The sequence below is a fragment of the Coturnix japonica genome, chromosome 7 (genome assembly GCF_001577835.2).
Source record: "Coturnix japonica isolate 7356 chromosome 7, Coturnix japonica 2.1, whole genome shotgun sequence".
Lineage (NCBI taxonomy): Eukaryota > Metazoa > Chordata > Aves > Galliformes > Phasianidae > Coturnix > Coturnix japonica.
The window spans coordinates 24,582,760-24,606,310 of NC_029522.1; the positions used below are offsets into that span (position 1 = coordinate 24,582,760).

A 23,551-nucleotide genomic window follows, 5' to 3' on the forward strand; every position below is an offset into this window, starting at 1 on the left:
CAGGGAGCTGGGAGCACCCTGGGGCCGAGCTGCCTCCCCGGTAAGTCCCCAGGAATCGGTCCTAGCCACCCTCACTCCCCAATTCCCCGCAGGTGAGGGACAGAAGCGATCGCGCTGGGAGCGCTGGGGGCTCTCCCGAACGAAGAAGGAGAAGATGTCCTCACAGCCCAGCATCCCCTCCAGCCTGCTGCGGGAGGATGGCTCTGCAGCTGGGCGGCAGCATGCACCCAGCGAGTCAGGTAGGCACGAGCGGGATATAGGGCACATGGGTCATCGCCTGGCACCCTGTCCTCACCATGCCCTCTGCTCTCCAGATTTCCCCCCTATTTTTCACATCAAGCTGAAGGACCAGGTGCTCCTGGAGGGTGATGCTCTGACCCTTTGCTGCCTGCCCGCCGGCTGCCCAACCCCCAGAATTGTCTGGATGAAAGGTGGGGCTGCTGATGCCAGGACGGCCCAAGTGGGTGGGTGCCCAGGGAGCAGCTGTAGCATTGCTTTCCTCTGCTCCCCTTTGCAGATAAGCGGTCACTGCAGCCGGACAATGTGCTGAACATCATCTCTTGCAAGGACGGCCGCCAGATGCTCACCATCTCCAAGGTCTCCAGGAAGGATGCGGGGCTATATGAGTGTGCAGCCGCCAACACCCTGGGCACAGCCATCAGCTCCTGCACACTGGCTGTGGCACGTAAGGACACGGGGGTGGGGGGATCTCAGGGGACAGAGGTGCTGCCCCACAGGGATAGAACACATGCCAGCTGCTGGGGGATTGTTTGTTTGGGCTGCTCGAGGCTGGCTCTGGCAGGAGGGATGCATGCTCAGGCACTGCTGCTAACACGGTGAGACAGCCACAGGGCTGGGGACTGGATCCTTGCTCTGCCCATCCCTACTTGGAGCTTTCAAGGGGGACAGGCTGCTGCAGTTCCCTGTGTGTCCAAGCCCACACACCCTGCTGCTGGCCAGGTACCCAGCCTGCCTACTTCTGTGTCCCCCGTCAGGGCTCCCTGGGCGGCCAGGCACCCCAGAGATCGCTCAGAAGTACAAGAACACGGTGCTGGTGCTGTGGAAGCCCGCAGAGAGCAAAGCCCCCTGCACCTACACGCTGGAGCACAGGCTAGAGGGTACGTGGCCAGTGAAACGTGGCCACCCCCACTCTGCTTGCGAGCACCCTCAGCTGGGCTACAACCCTCACCCTTGCATGGATGGGTGCTGGGGGCCTGGGAAAGTGGGACAGGGTGCAGCCTGAACCTCACCATGCCTCCATGCCGGCAGGGGAACACGAGTGGAAGTTGGTCAGCACGGGTATCACTGACTGCTACTTCAACGTGACAGAGCTGCCCCCTGGCAGCGCTGCCAAGTTCCGAGTGGCCTGTGTCAATAAGGCTGGGCAGGGGCCTTACAGCACCGTATCAGGCAAAGTGCACCTGGAAGGAACAGGTAAGCCAGCCATTCCCATGGGGCAGTGCCCATAGTGTTGAATGAGGCTGCAGCAGCAGGGTGCTTTGCAGGCTCTTCCTCCAGGGCATTAGACAGTGGGATGCTGCTTGCACCCTGCTCCTGGATACATACACCCCAACTCAGCTCATGGCTCTCCTCCCTCCCTGCAGACTCCCGTGCTGCTCCAGCCAAGAACACTGCTGTCCCCGTCCCCGACAAGGCGGCTTCCAGCCGGTCAACCCAGACACCCCAGGCACAGTTGGAGCCCCCGGCCCCAGCGCTGCCCCCAACCACACCGCCCCGCAAGCACAAGGCAGTGCTGCAGAAGCCTGAGCAGCCACTGCAGCCAGGTGTCCCTGAGGGGGCACAGCCAGACCCCAAGCTCCCACCCAACATCACTGTCTGTGAGCCCCCAGAGCTGGTGTTCACTGCCCCTCAGACTGCTGCCATGCCCCACACAGGCACCACTGCTGCTCCCACGGACACATCTGCTCCCACCTCGCCCACACGGGTGTCCCCCCAACCTCGGGCACCCTCTCCATCCAAACCTTCCCCTGCCCCCTCGGCATCCACCGCCCCCAACACTGCACCCACCAGGAAGATGCCCCCCTACATGGTCACGTCCTTCGTCTCTATGCCGCCCACCTCGTCCCCTGCCCAGGAGGTGCCTGCCTCAACCCCGTCTTCCAAGGAGCCCTCGCGTGACAGCAGGGCTCCAGATGGCACAGCACTGCGGCAGGGTGTCCCACAGAAGCCATACACCTTCCTGGATGAGAAAGCGAGGTGAGGAAGTGAGGGATGGGGTGCTGCCCCTGGATGCCCCTGGAGCATCCTGCTCAGGGGGCTGAGCATCATCACCCTGTGCTCAGGGGCCGCTTTGGGGTAATTCGGCTGTGCAAGGAGAACGCCACAGGAAAGCTCTTCATGGCCAAGATTGTGCCCTATGAGGCAGAGAGGAAGCAGAGTGTGCTGCAGGAGTACGAGATCCTGAAGGCGCTGCACCACGAGCGGATCATGGCCCTACACGAGGCGTACATCACCCCTCGCTACTTGGTGCTCATCTGTGAGAACTGTGCCGGCAAGGAAATCCTCTACAGCATCGTGGACAGGTCCAGGGGGTGGGGGTGGTGGGGTTTGGGGGACAAGTGTGGGGACCCTGCTCATGTCTCCTATCCCCAGGTTTCGCTACTCAGAGGACGACGTGGTGAGCTACGTCCTGCAGCTGCTGCAGGGCCTCGAGTACCTGCATGGCCGCCGTATTGTGCACCTTGACATCAAGCCTGACAATGTTGTGGTCTCGGGCACAAACGCTCTCAAGATCATTGATTTTGGCAGTGCCCAGACCTACAACCCCCTGGTGCTGCGGCAGCTGGGGCGACGTGTGGGCACACTGGAGTACATGTGTGAGTGGGGCATGCTGTGCCCATGCACAGGGCCTGGGGAAGCTGAGTAGTGGTTGGGATGCTGGGGGTATCTGGAGGGGACTGTTGGGCTCAGTGGGTGCATTTGGGTGTCTGTGGGGCATTTGGGGTACATGATGCTGGGTTGTGTTAGGGTGCTAGCAAGGGATGCTGGAGGAAGAAGAGGTGGGGTGTTGGTGGTGCTGTCTTGGCTGTGGGTGTTCAGGGTGCTGTGGGTACTGGGCTTGGCTGCTGTGCATATGACAGAGCTTCTCACTGTGTCTGCAGCACCAGAAGTGGTGAAAGGCGACCCGGTGGGCTCCGCTGCGGATGTTTGGGGTGTTGGTGTCCTCACCTACATCATGTAAGAGAAAGGGGTTTGGGGGTGAGCATCTGAGATGGAGCAATCCCCACGCAGGGCCGCCAGGCTGGATTGGGGGTGGGGGTTGCTGTAGCCCTACAGACTGTTTCCAGCTGGATGTTTGTCCCACACGGGGATGTGGGTGGGTGCTCGGTGCCCTCTCACCACTGTGCCCAGCCCGTGCCACTTCCTCCCTCTCAGGCTGAGCGGACGGTCGCCATTCTTTGAACTGGACCCCATTGAGACAGAGAACCGCATCCTGGCAGGGCGCTTTGATGCCTTCAAGCTGTACCCCAACGTCTCGCAGAGCGCCGCCCTCTTCATCCGCAAGGTCCTCACCGTCCACCCCTGGTGAGTGACTCCTAAACCCCATCCCTGCTTGGGAAGACCCAGGGGGACCCCTAGGGGGTCTCGGAGGGAAGTGCTGGTGTTTAGCTTGGGGATGGTGTGGAAGTGGTGGGTGGTCTCTGACACTGAGCCTCTATAGGAGCCGCCCCACCGTGAAGGACTGCTTCGCCAACACCTGGCTCCAGGACGCCTACCTGATGAAGCTGCGCCGCCAGACTCTCACCTTCACCACCAACCGCCTCAAGGAGTTCCTGGTGGAGCATCAGCGGCGCCGCGGTGAGGCTGTCACCAAGCACAAGGTCTTACTCCGCTCCTACCAGGGCGGCCAGCCACCGGGGCCGCAGTAACCGTGAGGGGTGAGGAGCCAGAGGAACATTCCAGGGGCCGCGGGACAGGGCGGCCGAGGAGCCGGGATGAGCCCACGGACCCCACCTGCCAGGGATGGCGGCAGGGCAGCACAGGGAGAGAGACGAGCGGAGTCTTTCAGTGCAGTCAAAGGAGAGCTAATGGAAAATGGGGCCCCAGCCGGGGTCAGGCGGAGATGCTGGGATGGATGGAGAATGTGGCAGAGGGTTGGGGGAAGAATGCGATGGGGACGGGACGGGGGTGGAGATGGGGGTGTGGAAGATCTGCCAGCATGCCGGCCAGCCTGGGCCACGCGGTCAGTGGGGGACTGGCCCCAAAACGTGGCTGCCCCTGCAGCACCCAGCCCAGCCACGTGCCTTACCCGCAGCCCGTGGCTCCCACTGTCATGACACTGGGGGGGGATGACATGACATGACTGGGGATGCCCACGGTCAGCGTGCTTTGCACGGGAGTGCTGAACACAGAGGCTGCTCCGCTGTGCTGCGCAGAGGGGCCGGCAGCACGGCTCTGCTCCTGCTCCATAGGGCTGCAGCCCGGGCCCCACACCGGTGCCTTCCCCGGGCTACGCACGCTCTGCAGCTGCTCAGGCCCACGCTGCTCGTGCTCCTGGGGGCACCCCGAGCAGGAAGAGCCGCTTGTAGCCACCAGGACCCAGATCGCTCCCCGCGGCCCCCGCCATCCCACGTGCAACCCATGTGCCTTGCCGACCCACACGCTCCACGCACAGCACGCCCCCGCACACACGCGCGGACCCCATCGCCTCCCCTGGGCAGCACGGGGCAACTGCAGCGACTGGACTTATGGACCGCGGGGAGAAGCGCCGCCCCTGCTCCGTGCCCCCACCTCCCTGCCAGGCCCCAGAGCGGCTGCTGTCCCTGCGGGCTGAAGCAGCACCGTGCAGAGCAGCAATAAAAGCCCTGAGCAGCCCGAGCGTGTCTGTGCGCCTCTATGGGAGGGGGCTGCGTGGGGAGGGTGGGACAGCGTGGGGGGGGGTTCAGCTCAAGGTTCAACTCAATAGCGGCAGCGATACAGCGCCCCCTGGCGGCCGGCGGGCGCAGCGCAGCGGGGCGGTGCTGGCGGTGACGCTGCGGCGGAGCGTGCTGATGTGTCCCGGAAGCGTTGGTGCGGCCCGGCCGTGCCGTCATGGCGCTCAAGGCCGTGATCCTCATCGGGGGCCCGCAGAAGGGTAAGTACGTGGCCGGGTCCATAGGGGCGCTCAGCCCGTTCCCGGCCCCGCCGACCCGCTGTGCCCCGCAGGCACCCGCTTCCGACCGCTGTCGTTCGAGGTGCCCAAGCCGCTGTTCCCCGTGGCCGGTGTGCCCATGGTGCAGCATCACATCGAGGCGTGCGCCAAGGTACGAGGGGACCGGACCGAACCGAACCGGGTCGGGTGCCGTGCGGGAGCTGCAATCCCAATGCGTCCCCACAGGTGCCCGGCCTGAAGGAGATCCTGCTGATGGGCTTCTACCAGCCCCACGAGGCGCTCAGCCGCTTCCTGGCGGCGGCACAGCAGGAATTCAGGATCCCCATCAGGTGGGTGCGATGCCGGGTTCCCCCCGTGGCCCTGCCTTCCCCTCTCACCTGTCCCTAAGCACACCTATCCCTAAGCACACCTATCCCTAAGCACACCTATCCCTAAGCACACCTATCCCTGAGCACACCTATCCCTAAGCACAGCTATCCCTAAGCACAGCTATCCCTGAGCACACCTATCCCTGAGCACAGCTATCCCTAAGCACAGCTATCCCTGAGCACAGCTATCCCTGAGCACAGCTATCCCTAAGCACAGCTATCCCTAAGCACACCTATCCCTAAGCACACCTATCCCTAAGCACAGCTATCCCTAAGCCCTCCCTCCTTACAGGTACCTCCAGGAGTACGCGGCCCTGGGCACGGGTGGGGGCATCTACCACTTCCGTGACCAGATCCTGGCGGGTGGTGCCGACACCTTCTTCGTCCTCAATGCGGACGTGTGCTCCGAGTTCCCCTTGCAGGAGATGCTGGACTTCAGGCAGCGGCATGGGAACAAGGACAGCTTTGTCATCCTGGGCACCACGGTGCGTGGCGGGGATGGGGAGCAGCGCAGCCGTGGCACGGGCTGGGCAGAAGCTGTAGGATGAGGCTCAGGCTGTGAGCTCTGCTCGCACCCACCTGCTGCTCCCCATGCACTGATACACCCCGCTCTGCAGGCCAACAGGACGCAGGCTCTGAATTACGGCTGCATCGTGGCCAATGCGGACACGCAAGAGGTAGAGGAAGGGGCAGAAAGAACGGTTAACGTGGTGCTGAGGCTCTGCCCTGGCCCTCACATCTCTTCTTCACTCAGGTCCAGCACTACGTCGAGAAGCCCAGCACGTTTGTCAGTGAGATCATCAACTGTGGCATCTATCTGTTCACGTCAGCCATCTTCCAGCACATCGGCGAGGTCTTCCAAAGGAACCAGCAGGAGCTAGCGCTGTGAGAGCCCCTTTCTGCCCTGTGTCCCTCCCACCCCGCCCCACTGCTTCCCAGGCCTGCAGCAGCACACTCATCCTCCATTCTTTCTTGATCTTCTTTCCTCCTTTGCCATCACTCACTTGTTTCCTGGTCCTGCACCAGCTGCCCTTACCTTGGGTAAGTCAGTCCTTCTGTGTCTGCGATGGCTGCTCTCTGCTGGATTGTGCCTAGCGGTAACGCATGCTTTTCTCCCTGCTGCAGCCCTGCAAGGCTGTCCTATGCATCTCTTCCTGACGCCCTTTCCCTTCCTCTCCTCCCATCCCATTCTCATACAGCTCTGGACAAGGGGCTGAGCAAGCTTTTCAACTGGGAGCACTCATGCTTCCCCTTCCAGCTCTCTGCATGAGCAGCCTGTCACCTCTGCTACCACCCAGCATCAGTCCAGCTGTGCAGGGCTCTGGGCTAGGGGACAAGATCTTCCACACCTACACCAGCCTGGGTTGGGTGGAGCTCTTGCACCATCCACTTCTGGCACAGAACTTATTACAGCTGGCAGAGTAACTGTAGGCTTGGCAGGGCTGGCTGTGTCTCTGGAGAGGAGTTCACATTTAGGAAGGAGCCCCCAGATTGGAAGAGGGTCTGCCAGGGTCCCCTGCTGGGGCAGGGATCTAAGAGACCTCTTGCTTGCAGAGAGGAGAGCTCCAATGGCTGGCAGCGTGCTGAAGTGATCCGGCTGGAGCAGGATGTGTTTACAGCCCTGGCTGGGAGCGGTAAACTCTACGTCTACAAAACTGATGGCTTCTGGAGCCAGATCAAATCAGCTGGGTAAGGGCTGTGGCTGGTGCAGCAGGAGCTTTGAGTAAGTTGTGCCAGACGTGGGAGAGGCAGATGCCCAGACAGAGCCTGGTGGGTGGGGGGGTGGGATGGCAGGTACTGAATTCAGACTCTCCTCTGTCCTGGAGGCACCAGAGAGGCAATAACAATCTTCTGCTTTTCCTCCTCCAGCTCTGCTATCTATGCCAGCCGCCTCTACCTGAACCAGTACAGCCAAAGCCACCCAGAGAGGCTGGCTCAAAACAAGCCTGGAGGCCCCATCATCCGAGGTACCCCACTGACATCCCCCAGAGCCCTGGGAGCTGCTCCATGCAGCCAGGAGCCACAGGCAGATCTATGCTCAGAATCAGGTGCTCATCTGAGCTGTTTTCCATGACATAGCTGCCTTGTGTTGCAGGGAATGTGTACATCCATCCTACAGCCTCTGTGGACAGCACAGCAGTGGTGAGTGCAGGGAGACTGGGGGGTTGAGGACACCACTGTCCCCAACCTTATCACAATCTCATCTTCACAGCTAGGCCCCAATGTCTCCATTGGGGAAGGAGTGACAGTGGGAGCTGGTGTGCGCATACGTGAGTCTATCATCCTGCATGGGGCCTCACTGCATGTAAGTAGGGCTTGCCCTTGGACAGGGGTAGTCTCCTCTTCAGCCCCCGGCTGCACCTCTCATCCACCACTGTACTCCAGGACCACACCTGCGTCCTCAATACCATCGTGGGCTGGGACAGCACCATTGGGCGCTGGGCCCGTGTTGAAGGGACACCCAGTGACCCCAACCCCAATGATCCCTATGCCAAAATCGACAGCGAGACACTCTTCCGTGACGGCCGTCTCACACCTTCCATCACAATCCTGGGTAAGTTCGTCCCAGCCCTACACTGGGTCCTGCAATGTGAGCCAGGGTCCTCTCCCTCTTTTTAAAGGCCTCACGCACTCCCTACAGGCTGCAGTGTCACCATCCCTGCTGAGGTTGTTATTCTCAATTCCATCGTCCTTCCTCACAAGGAGCTGAGCCGCAGCTACAAGAACCAGATCATCCTGTGAGACAGCTGCTCGCTGGGGTGGGATGGCCTCTGCCAGCCCCCAGATAGGGCTTCACCTCCTGGGGGGTTCCCAGCACCCCAGAGGGCCAGGTGCAGGAGCCTTGCAAGTGCCTGAAGCCAGCTCCAGATAGACATTAAAGCTGGTGAGCTGTCAGCCTCACATGCTGCTTCTCTTGCAGCCCAGGGGTTTGGGTGAAGCTTTGAGACTACACAGGGCCCTCACTCCAGCTGCTGGCTGAGCAGAGCACTTGCTCCCTGCAGCATTTTGGGTCCTGAGCTCTGGGTGCTGCCATACCAAAGGGCACTGCCATCATGGCCCTTGCCCTGGAAAACTCAGTACCCCTGCCCCAGCTCCAGCTCCTCATAAGGTGTTGGCTCATCCTAGGGGAGCTTTGACTTTGCCTGTTCTGCCCGGACACCCCACCCAGCGTGAACCTGGTGGGAGGATTCAATAATGTGATTGCAACAACCTGGGCTGGGTTTCTGCCTACCATGGGGCAACGCCAGCAGAATCAGGCTGGCCTAACAGCACTGAATGGGACAGCTGGCCCTGGAGGTAGCTGTGAAAGTACCCACTCCCACAGGAGCACCTTCACACAAGGGCTCAGTGTGAGGCAAAGCCGTGTTCTCATCAGGCTGTAACCTGCACAGGTTGCATCAGGGCCCTGGCTCCCTGCCTTCCTGAGGGCCAACATGGGGGGCCTCACTGCACGCCTGCCCTTGCACCAGTGATGGCTACAAGGCACAAGAGAGATCATCTCACTTGTGTGCAGGGGGCAGAGAGATCTACTGCCTTGCTGCGGCTTGTAAAACCTGTTTTTATTGAAGGCAGCTCATTGCTGATCCTGGCACGCAGCAGAAAGCGGTGCTGCCCTTTATCCACTTATCTCCCTGCCTTCCCTCCATGTCATGCAGCTCTGTGCTAAAGCCCCGCGTGCTGCCGAGGGCACATCACGCCTCACTTCCCACCAGGCACTGCATTAGGGATTCTCCATCCATCCCGTACCACCCCAGCTGGATGGATTTGCAGCAAATCCTTGCTCCCAGCCTTGTGCATTCCTTTGCCAGTTCTGCTGCGGTCCTGGGTGGGGATTAGCTGTTCCCTGACTTTAAGCACATTAAACTCTTTCAGTTTTGCCTCTGCCTTGGATGTGCTAATTTCCTTGCCCTCTGGTGAACACCCCTGCATTGAGGGGGAGCTGAGCCAAAGTACTTGCTCACTTTGGAAGTTTTTCCTGTGTTCCATATTTGCCCTGGGTTTTAGTATGGACAAAGGTTTCTCAGCTGCCCTGTTGTGCAAGGATCCTTTTCCCCTAAGTTCTCCTTTACTGCTTGTTCCTTGTGCTACATTATAGGGGGCAGATGGGGGGAAAAAAAACAAGCCCTGCCTGGGCCATTGCCCATCTACCTGTTCTGCTGCGAGTAGAGCCTTGCACACCTTTGCTGCACGCTGCAGCTCTGCTGGAGGGGAGGAAGGAGTTAAAAGGGGCCAGGAAGGTGGGAAGTCCTGGGGCTGTCCTGCCCCTAGCAGCTGCTCTGATTACTGGGGCCCCTCAGTAGAGGGGCTGCAGGGGGCCCTGCCTTTCCCTCCCTGCCTACCCAGCCCAGGAGTGATGGCGGCTGCCTTACCCCTGCAGAAACAGAATGCTGAGGACCACTGTGTCCAGTGCTTTCAGCACAGCTCTTGCCCACTGAGTCCCCAGCCCCACACAATCCTGCCCACAAGCCCTGGAGCAATCCTGCTGTAATACCACTTATACCCAAGGCCAGTTTTGCTGCAAACATTTAATATAAACCAACCACCAGTATGGGGCATAATCTTTGTACTAACCCAAAGCTACAGGGAAGCTGAGCACCACAGGCCCACGCCATCTTCCTCTTTCTCTTCCCCCTCATTACTTGGGTGCCAGCTCCACCCCAGGGAGCCATGGCTACACTAGAGGGGGGAAGAACCGCACCTTCCCAGGGGCTGCCCTCTGCCTGCGGGGAAACACAGGAGATGAGTCAGGGTGCAAGGTGGGCCCCCCCAGCCTCCCTCCAGCAGCACTCACTGTGACTGGGCGGCTGTGCCCACGCAGCTCCGCAGGGCATCAGGCAGGCAGCACGTCCTGGTGGGGCTCAGCTGCCCTGCAAGTAGCTCTGGGATGGAAATGGGGCGAAACAGTGGCTCTGCAGGACACAGGGTGGGTCAGGGGGTCACACCCCAGCTCTGCTATGGTGTGAGAGTCCCACACACTCACCACATTTGCTGCTTGGTTCTGGTGTTGTCCCTGGTTTCTCTTGTTCTGACCCCACAAAGCCCCTCCAAAAGTCAGATGGCAGCGCCAGGAGCCGAGCCACCACCTGCACAGAGGGAAGAATGGAGGCTGGAGGAGGGGATGGTAGCACTGTGGCAGCACCTGCAGCCTGAGTCCTGCTCACCTTGCACTGCCGTGGTGCGTCCTCCAGGATGGTGAGTGGCGCGGGGTTGGCGGAGCTGTGCCCCACCAGAGTGGGGCCAAAGACACGGGACAGGTTGAGGACGTCCATCTTGCAGTGAGGGCTGCGTGACACCCTGCGAGGGGACAGGGTGGGCACAGGGCTTGGCTGTAGGGCACCCACCTCTATGTGGGCGATGGGCTGGAGCCCCACAGCCCTTACCTGAGCAGGTGCAGCATGAGGAAGGCCAGCGTGTCCCTGTTGGCGGCAGGCAGCTTGCCCACCAGGTGCTGCAGGGCCGTGCTGCAGGCAGCCTCATCGGGGATGTCTGTGGAGGCAGCGGGTGTTATGGCAGCAGAGCAGCCCCCGCCCCATCCAACCCCCCACTCACCAGCAGCCTGCAGGAAGGCTGCGTGCAGACTGAAGGTGACCAGCGGCTCCTTGAGGCCCCGCAGGAAGTCCTTGAGCACACCGCACACCACGTGGATGTCAGACACGCCGCTCGGGCTCTCCCCGCCGTGCAGCATCCGTCGCTTCCACTCTCGCACCAGCGGCTCTGCTCCCGGCACCCGGTACAGCCCGGCCTGTGGAGGTTGAGCAGCTCAGCCTGCGGGGAGCACGGCCTCACCCCATATCACCACATCCCCTACCTCGGCCAGGCCTCGCGTCTCCACCTCAGTCACACACTGCACCACCAGCGCAGGGACCAGCGGGGCGGTCTGGGGGGCAAAGTCAGCCAGCACACCCTGAAGGGAGCAACAAGAAGGGAGGTCAGCACTGAGCCCACTCAGCACCCAAACCATGGTGTCCAGGGACATGGCCACCCACTCGCCTCTCGGGGCCAGGGCTGTGGACGAGGCTGAGCAGTGCAGGGCCTGGGGCAGCGCTCCCGGCACTTGGGGTGCAGCAGCAGTTGGCACTGGCGGCACCTGAGCGCAGCCCTTCCAAAGCGCAGGCGGGAGCCACAGGCACCACAGGGCTCCATGCGGATGACCTGGGGAGGGGAGATGGGGTGAGGGCCCAGCACTGCTTTGGCCATGCTGGCTCCCCTTACCATAGGGCCCAATGAAAGGAGCGGGTGCTCGGCACGCACCATTTTGGAGGAGAAGTGGTGCTGGGGGGATGGGAGGCAAGGTGGAGGGGAGCGAGGGGGACACGGCGCTGGCTGCACCACAGAGCCACCCTCAGCCTGGCTCTCCTGTGCTAAAGCACGGCTGTCCTGGTTCTTGTTGGTGCTCTGTGCTGTAGTCAGCTCTGCAGAGAGAAGCAGTACAGTATCCCAAAGTCAAGGGATGCAGGAGGGTCCCTGCTTCCTGGGAACCCATCAGCCCCCCAGTGGAGATGGAGGCACACAACACACCCAGAGGACCTCAGTGCCACACAAGCATCCCCTACCTGATCTCCTCCCCTGCAATGGAAGCACTCCAGTTCCAGTCTCACTTTCCCCACACAAGCAGCCCGCCTGCACCCAAGGCCTGCCACCCCCTACTACCCCCCACCATGACCTGCATGCGTGGAGCTGCGACGTCCCTGGCGTGAGCAGCGGCGTGGCAACAGCACAGGAGGTGATGGGCTGCGGGCACAATCCAGGACCTCAGCAGGACGTGGTGCAAAGGGGATGCTCTCCTGTGAGGTGGGGGCAGTGAGGAGGTGCCTGGCTGCAGCCACGCTCAGCCCACTGCCCAGCCCTGAGGGTCTCCACTCACAGTGCTGGAGGGTGCCACAGAAGAACGGTGCCGTTTCGCCACAACCGCAGGGCCAACCTGAGGGGCCAGTGACAGGCGCTGGGAACAGAACAGAAGGATTGATGAAAAGGAGAGGGAACCTCTCTCTGACTGCCCATCAAACACCCCAATGCAGTGGTTTCAGCCCTGAAAAAGGTGGCTGTCTCCAAACCCCACAGCAGCCACAGAAGGATCCTGGCATCAGGAGCCCAAGCCAGGGCTGCAATGCAGAGCAGCACACGGGATGCCCACACGTGGGGATGAATTATTGAGGAGCCCGGCCGGGCCACAGCACAGCGTAATGGAGTTTCTATTGATTGCAGAGGTTTGCTGAGAGACGGCGCTCCCAGCCCAGCAGCAATACATTAACCCCCTGCTGGGTTTCTCACAGCCCTCTGTGCAGGGATGGCAGATACCATGCCCAGCATCCCTCCTCCATACCTGTCTCTCCTGGGCCTTGCGCTTCAGAGCCCGCACCACCGTCATGTCAACATCCTAAAGGCAGAAGAGGTTCTTGGCTCAGCCAGGCCAACAGCACCCCAGCACCCAATTGCCCACTGACATGGGCAGTCCCTGAGGCTCCCCCAGGTCACTCCTCACCACATCATCCTCAGTGTGGTCATAGCTGATGTCTGAGTGAGACAGGAGGGACTGGCACGACTCATCCACCACAGGTGACCTGCAGAAAGAGCACAGTGTCAGCATGGCTGTGGGACCCCAATCCTGCCCAGTGCCCCCAGCCCCGCTCACCTCCTGCCTGCTGCCAGGATTGACCTCTGACACCATCCAGCCAGGGCACGGAGAATGGAGCACTGCTCCCCACTGCCCCATGGCTCCTGCAGCAGCAGCTCAAAGACCAGCTGCACCCTGCGGTCCTGCGACCCAAACAAGGTGGCATGAGGCAAGCACTCCCAGCACCCCTGGTGAGTGCCAGCTGCCAGCCCAGCAGACCTGCTTCTCCAGCTCAGCCTCTGCACGGAGCCGCTTCTTCATCTCCACCTCCACCTGTTTGCGGGCGTGTTTCAGCTTCACCTCCAGCGCCTCCCGCTCGGCCTCAGAACGTGCCAGCTGCTCCCGTGCATGCTGCCCCTCTTTCTCCACCTGGCAGCACTGCTGGCGCATGGCCTCAAAGCTGTGCACAACGCGGATGAAGTCTGCAGGTAAGGGCAGTGGGCGTCGAACCGAGCTGGAGGCCGCTCGCAGCGTCCCCCACGAGCTCCACGCGATGATGCCCCACACACCCACCTTCCACCAGCCGGCCGTCCTGCTCCAGCAGCTGCTGTGCGCACTGCAGTTGGGCCAGCAGCCGATCGTAGTGCTGCCGCAGCATCGTGTCCCCATGGGCGGACAGACGGGACGGACACAGGGGACTCACCGCACACCTCCGACCCTCCCCCTCTACCTCCGCCGCCGCAACCGCGCTCCGTCCTCCGGCCCCGGGACAAAGCAGGCTCTAGGGGGTGAGGGGTCCTCCCTATGTAGGCCGGGGGCCGGGGTGGAGCCCTGTCCGGCCCCGCCTCCCGCAGCCCCGACGGCTCCCGGTGTGGGGTCCGGGGCTCACACGGCTTCGGGGCTCCCGGCGGGGCTGTGTCCTGCAGATGGAGCCACCTTCCTGCCGCAAAGCCCGGCTGCCCGTGCACGCTGGGATGCTCTACACCCCCAGGACCCCCGCACTGCGCACCCTCCCTGACAAAGCCCCCAGTCCCACTGGCCCTGAGCTCTCGCGGGGGCTTTGAGTGGGTTGGTGGGGCCCCCGGCGAATGGCAGCCACCCCTCCTTGATGCCTGTCCCGACCTGCTGTGGATGCCTGGAATAGCAGTGGGGCTGGCAGCAGGGCTGGGCGTGCAGGGGGGCCCCGCACACACGCACACACATGCACACACTGGCTGGGTCTTACCTGCCCTCACACCTCCCCAGCTACGTCTTTGCACCCCTAGCACCCCAGTGCCTCCTGGCACTGAAAAGGGAGGGAGGTGGGGGACAGGGCAGGTAGCACAGGATGACTTAGAGACCTAAAGGCAGCTACATGGGCTCGTTATGTAGGGTCCAGATGTGCAGGGCTTAGAGCAGAGCCCTGGGAGCAGGAGGAGTGGGGTGGGGTCCCCCCATGGGCACAGAGCTGTCCTGCAGCACAGCCACAGTGGGTGCTGAGCTGGCAGGTAGGGAGCAGAGAGTGCTTCTCCAAGGATCTCCTTTCTCCCAAGGTTGAATATGAGTCAGGGTTTGGAGCGACTTTAATTACTGCCAGATCGATAGGCTCAGCATGGCCGAGCAAAATCCAATTGCGGGCCCAGGAGCCTCTCTGCTCAGCCCTAGCAGGGGACGCAGGGGTGTTTGTTCCCTCAGGGTGGCTTTGCCACAGCCACCACTACCCCTGGGTTTGGGTGGCAGGCTGGGAAGCCTCCAGTTTGTCACACTGGGGAGCTGGGATCTCCACTGCTAAGCCCCTTCCTCACCCACGTGCCACGGCCCAATGCACTGAGCAGCAGGACCAGCCCTGAGGATACCTAAGCCCAATTACAAGGGACACATCAGGGAGACCTTCTGATGCTCATGGCTGGGCAGGGTGCACCCACCACCCACCCCTGCCTGCTCTGCGGCTCGGCCAGGCGCTGCATAAATAGCTGTTTGTGCCTCTGCTCGGCCCCTGCGTGGGAAATAATATCGGCTGATGGAACATAATGCCCTGCTTCACATGTTCAATTTTATCATTTTCCGAGGCAGGCAATCTTCGTTTAAAGCTGAATGGGCTGGGGAATGTTAATGAAGTGCCGGCGCTGCTCTGCACCGCGCTTTATCTCTTGGAGAATAATTTGGGTGAGCTCGGAAATAGAGTTCCCAGTCCCAATTCAAGCGGAGGCAGCGCCGCGTGCCGATAAAAGTGTAATTCCTGGCCAGCGCGTGGCCTTGAATACATGACAGCTTAACCCTTGGCGTCCCACGGGGACGGCACAGCCTGCCTGCAGCCTCCAGCCCAGCCACCAACCCTGGTGCAAGGTGAGGTTGCAGGAGGTGTTTTTTGGTGCGGGTGCACCTGGGCAATGCAGCGCTGCTGTGGTCCCTCTGAAGATGCTGAGATCTTTTGTCAGCAGCCACCAGCACAAGGGGTGAAGGGGCCCCTCTGCTGAGACAGCAGTGGGGTGCTGTGGATGGAGCTTTCCCCCATGGCTGAGCAGGGTGGGCAGGTTTCCAGCACCGTTAATCAGGGCTGTGAGAGCCAGGATTAATGTGCACTCCAAGCCTCTCCAGTCCCAGCTGTGATCCAGCCCTCTGCTCTCAGCCAGAGCCGCCTCCACGTGCTGAATTATCAGCCTGAGTAATTAAGTGGAGAGCTTTGTTTTAACGCAGACATCTGATGCCTTCACACCGAGGAGCACAACAACTGGTGCGGGTGTTTATGCTCTGTGCAACACATCTGGCTCATGGGAGAAAACCCATCGCTGTCTCCATGGCACAAAGCTAGAGGGACGGGGTGGTGTTGAGCAGTGAGCTTCACCCCATGGCATCACTTCTGCCCCTGACCCCTCCAATGTGACACTGTGGTCCAGGGCTGCCTGCAAAACAGGAGCTCTCCCTGCTGCACCCTGCACACAGCACAGCGTGTTGTGAGATGGGCGATAATTGCTGGCTTGGAGATAAAATGGAAATGGGACACAATAAAACATGGGTTTATCGGAGGTAGGTGGTGCCTGGCTCACCCGATACCTGCTGCTGATAAGGGAGCTGGCGTTCAGAAGGGGAGAAATGCAGATCTCAGCTGTCTGGGCCTGTGAGAGGCAGACACCGTGCCATGCAGGAAATTGTTGCTTTGCACAGATTAGGGGATTAGCACCAGCGGGAGGAGGGGGAAGAGCCTGGCGCTGGGAGAAGGCAGGCTGCAAGGAGAGAGGAGATAGCAGGACGGGCAGATGCTGCTCCTGGAACTGGATGTGCCTCACTGAATAGCTTCCTCTGCTCCCCCCAAACTGAGGACTGCTCCAGCACAGGGAAAGAAGCCTGCCCTGAGCAGCCCAGGTGACAGCAGGGGCACTGGCACATTCAGCAGTTGATACCACCACGCTCTCTGTGCACCTGCACTGTAGGGCTGCCCCGTCCCCCTGCTCCTGTGGGCGAGGGATGGCCATCCCTGCCAACTGGAACTGATTCCATGAGATGCTACATCAAACACTTTAATAAAAACCAGATATATCACACCTCTTGTCTCCTCTCCATCGATTCATTTAGCAATTTTACCCAAAAAAGGCAATCAAGTCAGACCGGGCAGATTTATTCTATGTGAGCTCTGAGAAGATCTTTATTGCTCCCCATTCCCCTGCCCTCGAGGTCCTCAGAAGCATTTTTCTCTCAATATTTGTTCTACTATTTTACTAGGGATGAAGCTCTGTTGATGGGCAGTAATTGCCTTGACTGCCCTGCCTTCCCATGATAAAGATTGGTACCTCCCTGGCTGCCACCTCCCCCTACTTTGCTCTCCCATCCTTCCTCGGCAACATTATTGACTTGGAAAGTTCATTAACAACCCCCATTAATGGCTGCAGCCCAGCCCACAAGGCAAACCTCTCCTGTGTTTTCTCTTGGCAGCTGGATGCAGGAGCTGGTGCAAGATGCTTTCTGCATCTCTGGAGCTACCTGGGTGCTCAGCCTCTTCTAGAACCATCACTAATAGATGCTGTCCCCATGTAGGCTCTCATTTTTTTGGGGTTGTTCTGCCTGTAGCATCTATCTCTCTATCCAGGCTGGCTGGTCCACACAGATGGGCAGACTTTGGGTTTTGGCACACGGGATGCTGGAGCATCCTGTAGGCTGCCTGCCCCGGCACAGCTCCCAGTGCTGCCGCGTGCCCATGTCGCTGCCATCCCTGCGCCCTTGTGAGCTGGGCTGGATCTGAGCCAGGCGTGATGCCGGGATTAGGCACTGCCTCCTCCAAATGAGCTGTTAATTATCATAATCTGGTAATTGAGAAAAATCTAATTATGCAAAGCTAATGGATTTAGAGCTGTGCAGGGGAGCACGGGCCATGGGAGCACAGCCGGGCAGGGCCGGCACCACAGGGCCATGGTTGAGCCAGCATGAACCCCACCACTCACAGGGCTGTTCTGCTGCTGGGTGCCAGGCCAGGGCTGAGCTGCTGCAGGAGAGAGACCAGCCCCATTCCTGGGCATCCTGGCCCCTATGGCTTTGGACAGGCTGTGGCCGAGCCTGAAGGTATAGAAGATGTGACAAGGGTGGCACTGGGTGATGCAGCCTGATGTCTTGGAGCTCTGCTCCGGTGAGGCTGGGGAAGAGCTGGAGCTCCTGAGGGCTACCTCCATGGGGAACACTGCACTTCCGTGCATCATCTTCACTCCAGAGTTGATGCAACCCCACCCAGGCACCTCTGTGCCTCCCTGCAGAGCCTGTGCAAAGTGCCCGGAGATGGGGGAAGGAAGCAGAGCTAATTGCTGGGCTCTCAGGGGAGTGCCGATGGTTTCCAGGGCTGCTTTAGTCTCTGGCTCCATCATTAAGTACGTCTGTGGTCTCAGTACTTAGAGAGCTTCCTGCTCTCTCCACTTTGTCAGGGCGCAGCACTATGCTGCCCAGCACTCCAACTCCTCCATTGCGCTCACAGCTCAGCATGTGGCTGGAGGAGTCTCGGGGGCCTCCTCTGCGCCCCTGGGCACCCCCTTGGTCCTCAGCACCCCTTCACCTGGAGGGCTGCCCTGCCAGGCTCCCGGTGCATAGTGCCCAGCTGAAGGATGATGCTGTGGTCCCGCAGCGGCGCCCATGGAGCCTGGAGGAGTTCTCCCGGCGCTCCACACTGCACGGCATCCAGCACATCTTCCGGCACCGCCGCTACACCGCCCGCAATCTGCTGTGGCTGCTGGCCTTCCTCAGCTCGCTCGCCCTCCTCATCCATGTCTACACCAAGTGCGTGGGCTTGTACTTCCAGTACCCACACAGCACCCAGCTGGAGGAGGAGATGTCACGCAACAAGACCTTCCCCGCCGTCACGCTCTGCAACCTCAACCCTGCACGCTTCTCACGGCTCTCCGGTCATGATCTGTACTGGGCAGGGGAGATGTTGGGGCTGCTGGATGGAGCAGGCCAGCCCCTAATGCATGAGAGCATGGAGCAGGATGTGCTGGCGGCCCTGCGGGACAAGCTGGACCTGAATGAGGAGGAGAAGAGCCGCCCCTTCGACTTTGTGGAGTTCGTGGAGCGCGTGAGCCACCAGCTGGAGCTGGGCGAGATGCTGGTGCGCTGCATGTTTGGAGGCAGGGAGTGCTCCAGCAATGATTTCCAAACTGTGAGTGCCATTGCGGGGGGCAGATGGGGACAGACATGGGGCACCTCTGGGTGATGAGGGACCCCTGGTTATCCAGAGCCAGGCTGGGGGAAGGGGATGGACTGGGGAGCATGGCTTGGGGTTACTCTGCATGGATCCAAGCCCAGCAGGGATGGGATGAGACTTGCAGCTGTCCCTTGACCACAACACCCATCACAGCCACTATTCCACACTCTCTGCCGCCAGCACAGCAGATGCAGCATTGCGTGGCGGGAGGGTCCCTAATTCACCATGACGGCTCCACTCGTCGCACTAATGAGAACAAAGTGGTGCTGCCGTGCAGGGCTCACCACCAGGTGCCAGGCAGCTGGCGGGCATCAGGAAGATTCTGCATGGCCCCATGCTCTTGTGCTGCAGTGCCCCCACCCATTCACGCTGCTCCATCTCCAGTGACCCAGTGGGTGCTGCAGAGCCTGGGCTGAGTTGGGGTGCAGGCAGGGCAGAGGGGATGCCATCTCCTCCCCTTCCTCCTCCTTGCTCCTGAGTCAACAGAGTGAGGATTACAGAGCTGTAAACAAGGGGATCAATTGTGCTGATAGGAACATTTCCCATTAATAGCTCCAGCCTGTAAAACACAGCGGTCAGGGAGCAGGGGGAGGCTCCGCTTTCAGAGCCATTAACCCTTCCCATTTGTGGTCATGACCTGGCGTTTTGGTGGTGAGGCCAGGCTGCTTGGCGGTGTGACACTGAGTACAGCACTGAGCTTCCAGCACGGGTGGGGGATGCTCGTGCTGTGCGGGATGCCAGCACTGGGCATCACCTGGCCATGCACAGCTGCACTACTGCATGCCACATGCTGTCCCTCTGCAGGCCATGTCCCATATCACCTGGTCACCTGACCTTCACTCCAACCTTCCTGCCTCAGTCAACGGCAGATATTTTAGTGTTCTATTAATAGTTTTACCCCCTTAAATTATTGATTCAAATTTACAGCCAGAGCTGCCTGCTTAACAACAGGATCCCTCAGCAATCAATTGTAGGTCCTGCGCAGGAGGCTGGGGGGAAGGAAGCAGGTGATAGTAAGTGCTGGCCAGGCTGGGAGCATGGCACAGGGATGGATGTGGGCATCCCTGCACCAAGTCCCACTTCTGCCTGTGCCTCCCCTGCAGCCGGAGGTGCTATCAGGCAGGGGGCAGCTCGGGCATGATGCGGGGTGCTGGCAGGGACGCACCGCTATCTCTGCCACCCAGGCGCTGCCTGTCTCCGTGCACCCGGTGCTTGCGGCAGCAGCTGTGCTGAAGCTCATGCTGGTGAATTATTTAAAGCGTCCCCGGGTGCCATGATAAAGTCAGACACAGAGATGGATAGGGAGCTGGGGCTGATCCCCCCAGCCCTGGTGCCAAGCCCTGCAGAGGAGACAGTGTGGGGCACCTGGAGATGAGGGGATGAGACCAATACCAGAGAGAAGCGTGTTTTCCTCCCATGGGTACTCATGGGTGTCCATCCCTGAGGGTGCAGCCAGGCAAGGAGCAGGCTGGGGGAGGCTGGATGAGATGCCCGGAGCAGGGCTGATGTGGGCGGTGGGGAGGCGGGGAGGGGGTGCAGGTGGGGGAGCCCCGGGCACTCTGGCACTGATTACGGATCCGCCTGGCAGGGGATGCGGAACCTGCCGAAATAGCAGATTTAATTATCTCCGTGGAGCAGCAGGAAACAAGCGTGTGGGGAGGGGTTGTAGGAAAAGGGGGGACAAGGTTTTTATCTAGCAGGGCTGTGCCCCCCAAACCTCCACCCTGGGGGTCCTCAAAGCAGTCACCAATGCTAAGAGCCCCTCTCCCACCTCCCCTTAAGGTGGGGCTCAGCCCCATGCTGCAGAGCAGTCCTCCTCCCTTCAGGGCCCCTATGCAGTGCAGAGGGGACCCTCTCACCGTGCACCCCGCTGTGCCTCCCCCCTCCCCAGCCCCAGCTCCTGCTCAGTATGCTGCTCGCTCCCTCTGGGCACTGGGCAGGAACTCTTCATTTCACACATCATTTCCTGCCGCTGCTGCAGAGGCACCCGCAGTCCCCATCCCCATCCCCTCCCCAGCCCACAGATCTGCCCCCGTCCCCAGCTCCATGGCACCAGCCTGTCCATTGGCCTGGGGGCTGCTCTCTGCTATCCCTGTGCCCATGGCTGCCCAAGGCCATCACGCTCTGTCCTCTGGTTTCATCCCTTTTTCACTACCTGCCATCCCTGTTTGCTCAGCACTGCTCCGGGTGCTGCACCATGGCACTGTGCCCCATCCCCTCCAGTCTGTGCCCTTATCACTGCCCACCATCCCCATCCCCTTGGCACCACAGGCCACTCCGTGCCCACATCCCTGCCGCTGCTTCTCGCTCCTCGCCAAGGGATGTCCTCACACCCAGCCCTGCCAACCTGCCCTTGCCTGGGGTGGCCCCCAGCCCCCAGGGCAGGAAGAGTTAATGGCAGGGCTGAGGCAGGAGGGGCTGCGAGGTGAGGGAGCAGCGGGAGCAACCAGGAGTGATCAATACCGTGTGCTTGAGCCGCGCACAAATCGCAGCTTGGAGCCATAAATCTCCCTCCCGTCACACACAATGAGGATGAGAGGGGAGCTTATCTCCCGGCTGCCGCTCTGCCAGCGCTCCTCCTACGCGCCCGCTGTACTGCCAGTGGGGCCATGCCAAGATGCACCCTGCAGTGGGAACCCACGGTGAGCACTCCACAACGGGCACTCTATGCTGGGCACCCTGCAGTGAGCACTCCATTAGGTATACCCCATGATGAGCACCTTATGATGAACACCCCATGATGAGCATCCTGCAATGGGCACTCCTTTATGGGTACCCCATGATGAGCACCCCATGATGGTGTCCATCTGCCGGGCCAGGTGGAAAGCTCCTGGAATATGGGTGCTGCCAGGGTGTAGGGAGCAGATTTTGGAGAGCAGGACTCAGCACATGTGGCTTGGCTGGGTAAATGGGTGTCTCCAAGCAAGATACTCAGCTCTCTGCTGCTCTGCTGGCTGCCTGGGGTGAAGGCTGAAGGCAGATTCAGACAGCCTGCTGCTGGCTGCTGGCCTGGGTGGGTGTCAGCTCTCCAGTGCTGGGGAGCACTGATGCGTGGAGCAGCAGCATGCACGCATGCTGGGTCAGCAACCCTGTGCCATGTCCCTCCCTTGCCAGCCACCAGCTCCCCCTGTTAAAGCATACCTCATTGCTCTGCTGAGTTGAGGTGAGACCAGTGCTGGGTTGGAAGCACCCAAGCTCTGCTTGCAAGCCACTGCTAAGAGCATCCTGGGACAGCACTAAAGCAGTCCAGCACTGGACATATGCAGGTGCTGGGTGCTGTTCCTCCCTGGGATCTCCCAAACAAGCAGTCCAGGAACATGGAGCTGTGCAGTCAGCAGCTGGGCAGGTCGATGGATCGATCCAGCATCAATACAGGGCGGGAGCAGGGAGGAGTGCTGCTTTGATCAGGCTGGCACCGATGGGCAAACAGCAGAGGTGGTGTGCAGGCAGTGCTGGCACTCGCTGGGATGCAGGGGAACCTGTCTGCTGGGAGGCAGGGGGTGACCTGTGCTGGGTGTCCCGGAGCAACACAGGGCACAGCCCAGGGCAGTGGGCTCTGCTCCAGGCAGGGGAGTGGGAGAGGTGCTGGGAGTGGGGCAGGTGTTAGCACAGCTGCTAAGCAGGGGTGACAGGTGGGATAAACGAGCCCGAGCTCTCCAGGGGCCAGTAAATTAGAATCAATAGGAAGCAGGAATAATTTATTTGTTTGATACCGCATGTTAATTAACTGGGCTGATGGGTGTGACAGGAATGGCACTGAGGGGTGCTGCCCACCCCTCACCCCTCCTCAAAGCTGGTGCCCCTCATGGAGCTGGGATGGATGCTGGTTGCACCATCCCCACTATGGCCCTGGCTGCGGGCCCGCGCTCACTCTGGAGCTCATTGCTCATGCACGTGCTGCCCACTCCTTCTACACGTGCCCTTGACACAACTGGCTGCAGATGTGTGCCACTGCCATGGGGACAGGCAGGACACAGCTACCCTGTAACAGTGATGGGCTGCAGCAGGACCCTGTACCCTGGCTTTGCCACCCCAGCTTGGCCCCCTGGCCCCAGGCAACACCATCACCTCCCTCTGTTTTTTTTTTAAAGAATAACATTTCTGCTAAATACTTTAATCAGATTAGTAGCAGTGTGTCTGCAGTGCTGTTAAATCAATGCTCCCCAACACATCTCGGCGGCTAGAAATCAATTACTGTTTAAGCCGTGCCTTGGTCCCTGGCCTGCGATCAATATGGGAGATGTATTACTCTCCCAGAGTCTTTCCCACTAAAAACCTTTCATTTGTATAACAGGAGCTGAGGCAAAGTGCCGCTGCCCTCCCATCTGAATGCTCTGCAGGGACCATGCAGCCCCAACTTGGACTCCATGCCTGCCCCATCCCCACCTCCATGTGTCCCAGCCCTGCATGCCCTACCAGAGCTGCACATGCCCGGGTACCCCTGTCACCACCACTGCCCAGGCCCCCATGATGGTACCTCTGCTCCCTGTGTGCTCCTATAACACAGCTGTGCCCCTCTGCAGCCCCACTGCATTCTTCCCCCCCAACCTCCTCCATCCGTGTCCCATAATTTGGAGTCAGAGCTCCATTATTCATGATAAGGATCTTTAATTAGCTGTGAATATTAATGACTTACTCTGTAATTAATCACGCTTTGCTTGCTGGGGAGGGGGTAGCTCCCACTGATACTGCAGCTGAGCACAATGGGTGGGGGGACTGCTGGGTTGGGGGGGCTCTCCATAACCCGGGTGGGATGTGGGGCTAGGGGGGGCTGCACACAGAGAGGAGCTGAGCCAATGCCTGTGGGGCACCATATGCACTGGGGTCAGCAGCCACTTGTCAGGGTAGGAGGAAGA

General features: G+C 60.3%; 3 protein-coding genes across 13 annotated transcripts in view; 2 read left to right on the plus strand and 1 right to left on the minus strand.

The window, feature by feature from the left end:
• Window positions 1-4,836, plus strand: part of SPEG (striated muscle enriched protein kinase) — a 31,046-nt gene extending 26,210 nt beyond the window's left edge. For 8 of the 9 annotated variants that reach the window (XM_032445796.1, XM_015869132.2, XM_015869136.2 and 5 more), the window contains 11 exons: window positions 93-239; window positions 315-431; window positions 518-685; window positions 996-1,118; window positions 1,270-1,434; window positions 1,605-2,217; window positions 2,304-2,543; window positions 2,614-2,837; window positions 3,123-3,198; window positions 3,397-3,546; window positions 3,683-4,836. In XM_032445796.1, coding sequence (XP_032301687.1) covers window positions 93-239; window positions 315-431; window positions 518-685; window positions 996-1,118; window positions 1,270-1,434; window positions 1,605-2,217; window positions 2,304-2,543; window positions 2,614-2,837; window positions 3,123-3,198; window positions 3,397-3,546; window positions 3,683-3,890 — 2,231 coding nt within the window. In that variant the 3' untranslated portion in view covers window positions 3,891-4,836. The remainder of the gene's footprint in view (window positions 1-92; window positions 240-314; window positions 432-517; window positions 686-995; window positions 1,119-1,269; window positions 1,435-1,604; window positions 2,218-2,303; window positions 2,544-2,613; window positions 2,838-3,122; window positions 3,199-3,396; window positions 3,547-3,682) is intronic. The other variant, XM_015869133.2, reaches the window with a different exon arrangement.
• A 131-nt stretch (window positions 4,837-4,967) lies between these two features.
• On the plus strand, window positions 4,968-9,366 carry GMPPA (GDP-mannose pyrophosphorylase A). Of its 2 annotated transcripts, XM_015869197.1 has the most exons (13): window positions 4,968-5,095; window positions 5,167-5,264; window positions 5,339-5,442; window positions 5,774-5,966; window positions 6,099-6,158; window positions 6,236-6,366; window positions 6,508-6,522; window positions 7,036-7,170; window positions 7,351-7,448; window positions 7,577-7,623; window positions 7,694-7,786; window positions 7,867-8,035; window positions 8,123-9,366. In XM_015869197.1, the coding sequence occupies exons 1-13, from the start codon at window positions 5,053-5,055 to the stop codon at window positions 8,221-8,223; spliced, it is 1,287 nt and encodes a 428-aa protein (XP_015724683.1). In that variant the 5' UTR covers window positions 4,968-5,052; the 3' UTR covers window positions 8,224-9,366. The 2 variants fall into 2 exon arrangements, with proteins under 2 accessions (XP_015724683.1, XP_015724684.1); XM_015869198.1 differs by lacking the exon at window positions 6,508-6,522.
• Window positions 9,021-13,753, minus strand: LOC107317009 (rac GTPase-activating protein 1-like). Of its 2 annotated transcripts, XM_015869196.2 has the most exons (16): window positions 13,610-13,753; window positions 13,316-13,518; window positions 13,115-13,239; window positions 12,965-13,043; window positions 12,806-12,859; window positions 12,347-12,424; window positions 12,146-12,266; window positions 11,734-11,894; window positions 11,473-11,634; window positions 11,291-11,386; window positions 11,032-11,224; window positions 10,863-10,968; window positions 10,644-10,776; window positions 10,463-10,565; window positions 10,274-10,391; window positions 9,021-10,202 (listed from the first exon to the last, which is right to left on the minus strand). In XM_015869196.2, exons 1-16 carry the CDS (start codon window positions 13,692-13,694, stop codon window positions 10,154-10,156), a joined length of 1,866 nt encoding a protein of 621 aa, XP_015724682.1. In that variant the 5' UTR covers window positions 13,695-13,753; the 3' UTR covers window positions 9,021-10,153. The 2 variants fall into 2 exon arrangements, with proteins under 2 accessions (XP_015724682.1, XP_032301773.1); XM_032445882.1 differs by having other exon boundaries at window positions 10,463-10,776.
• Window positions 13,754-23,551: the final 9,798 nt, after the last annotated feature.

What these genes read in the sequence shown, in the direction of transcription:
- GMPPA (XM_015869197.1), top strand. Translation starts at nt 5,053, where the DNA reads ATGGCGCTCAAGGCCGTGATCCTCATCGGGGGCCCGCAGAAGG. An exon ending in ACATCGAGGCGTGCGCCAAG is followed by an intron (nt 5,265 to 5,338) that starts GTACGAGGGGAC and finishes GCGTCCCCACAG; the next exon opens with GTGCCCGGCCTGAAGGAGAT. An exon ending in TTGTCATCCTGGGCACCACG is followed by an intron (nt 5,967 to 6,098) that starts GTGCGTGGCGGG and finishes CCCGCTCTGCAG; the next exon opens with GCCAACAGGACGCAGGCTCT.
- LOC107317009 (XM_032445882.1), bottom strand. Translation starts at nt 13,694, where the DNA reads ATGCTGCGGCAGCACTACGATCGGCTGCTGGCCCAACTGCAGTGCGCA. An exon ending in ATCCTGGCAGCAGGCAGGAG is followed by an intron (nt 13,044 to 13,114) that starts GTGAGCGGGGCT and finishes CTCTTTCTGCAG; the next exon opens with GTCACCTGTGGTGGATGAGT. An exon ending in CTGTGGCACCCTCCAGCACT is followed by an intron (nt 12,267 to 12,346) that starts GTGAGTGGAGAC and finishes CCCACCTCACAG; the next exon opens with GAGAGCATCCCCTTTGCACC.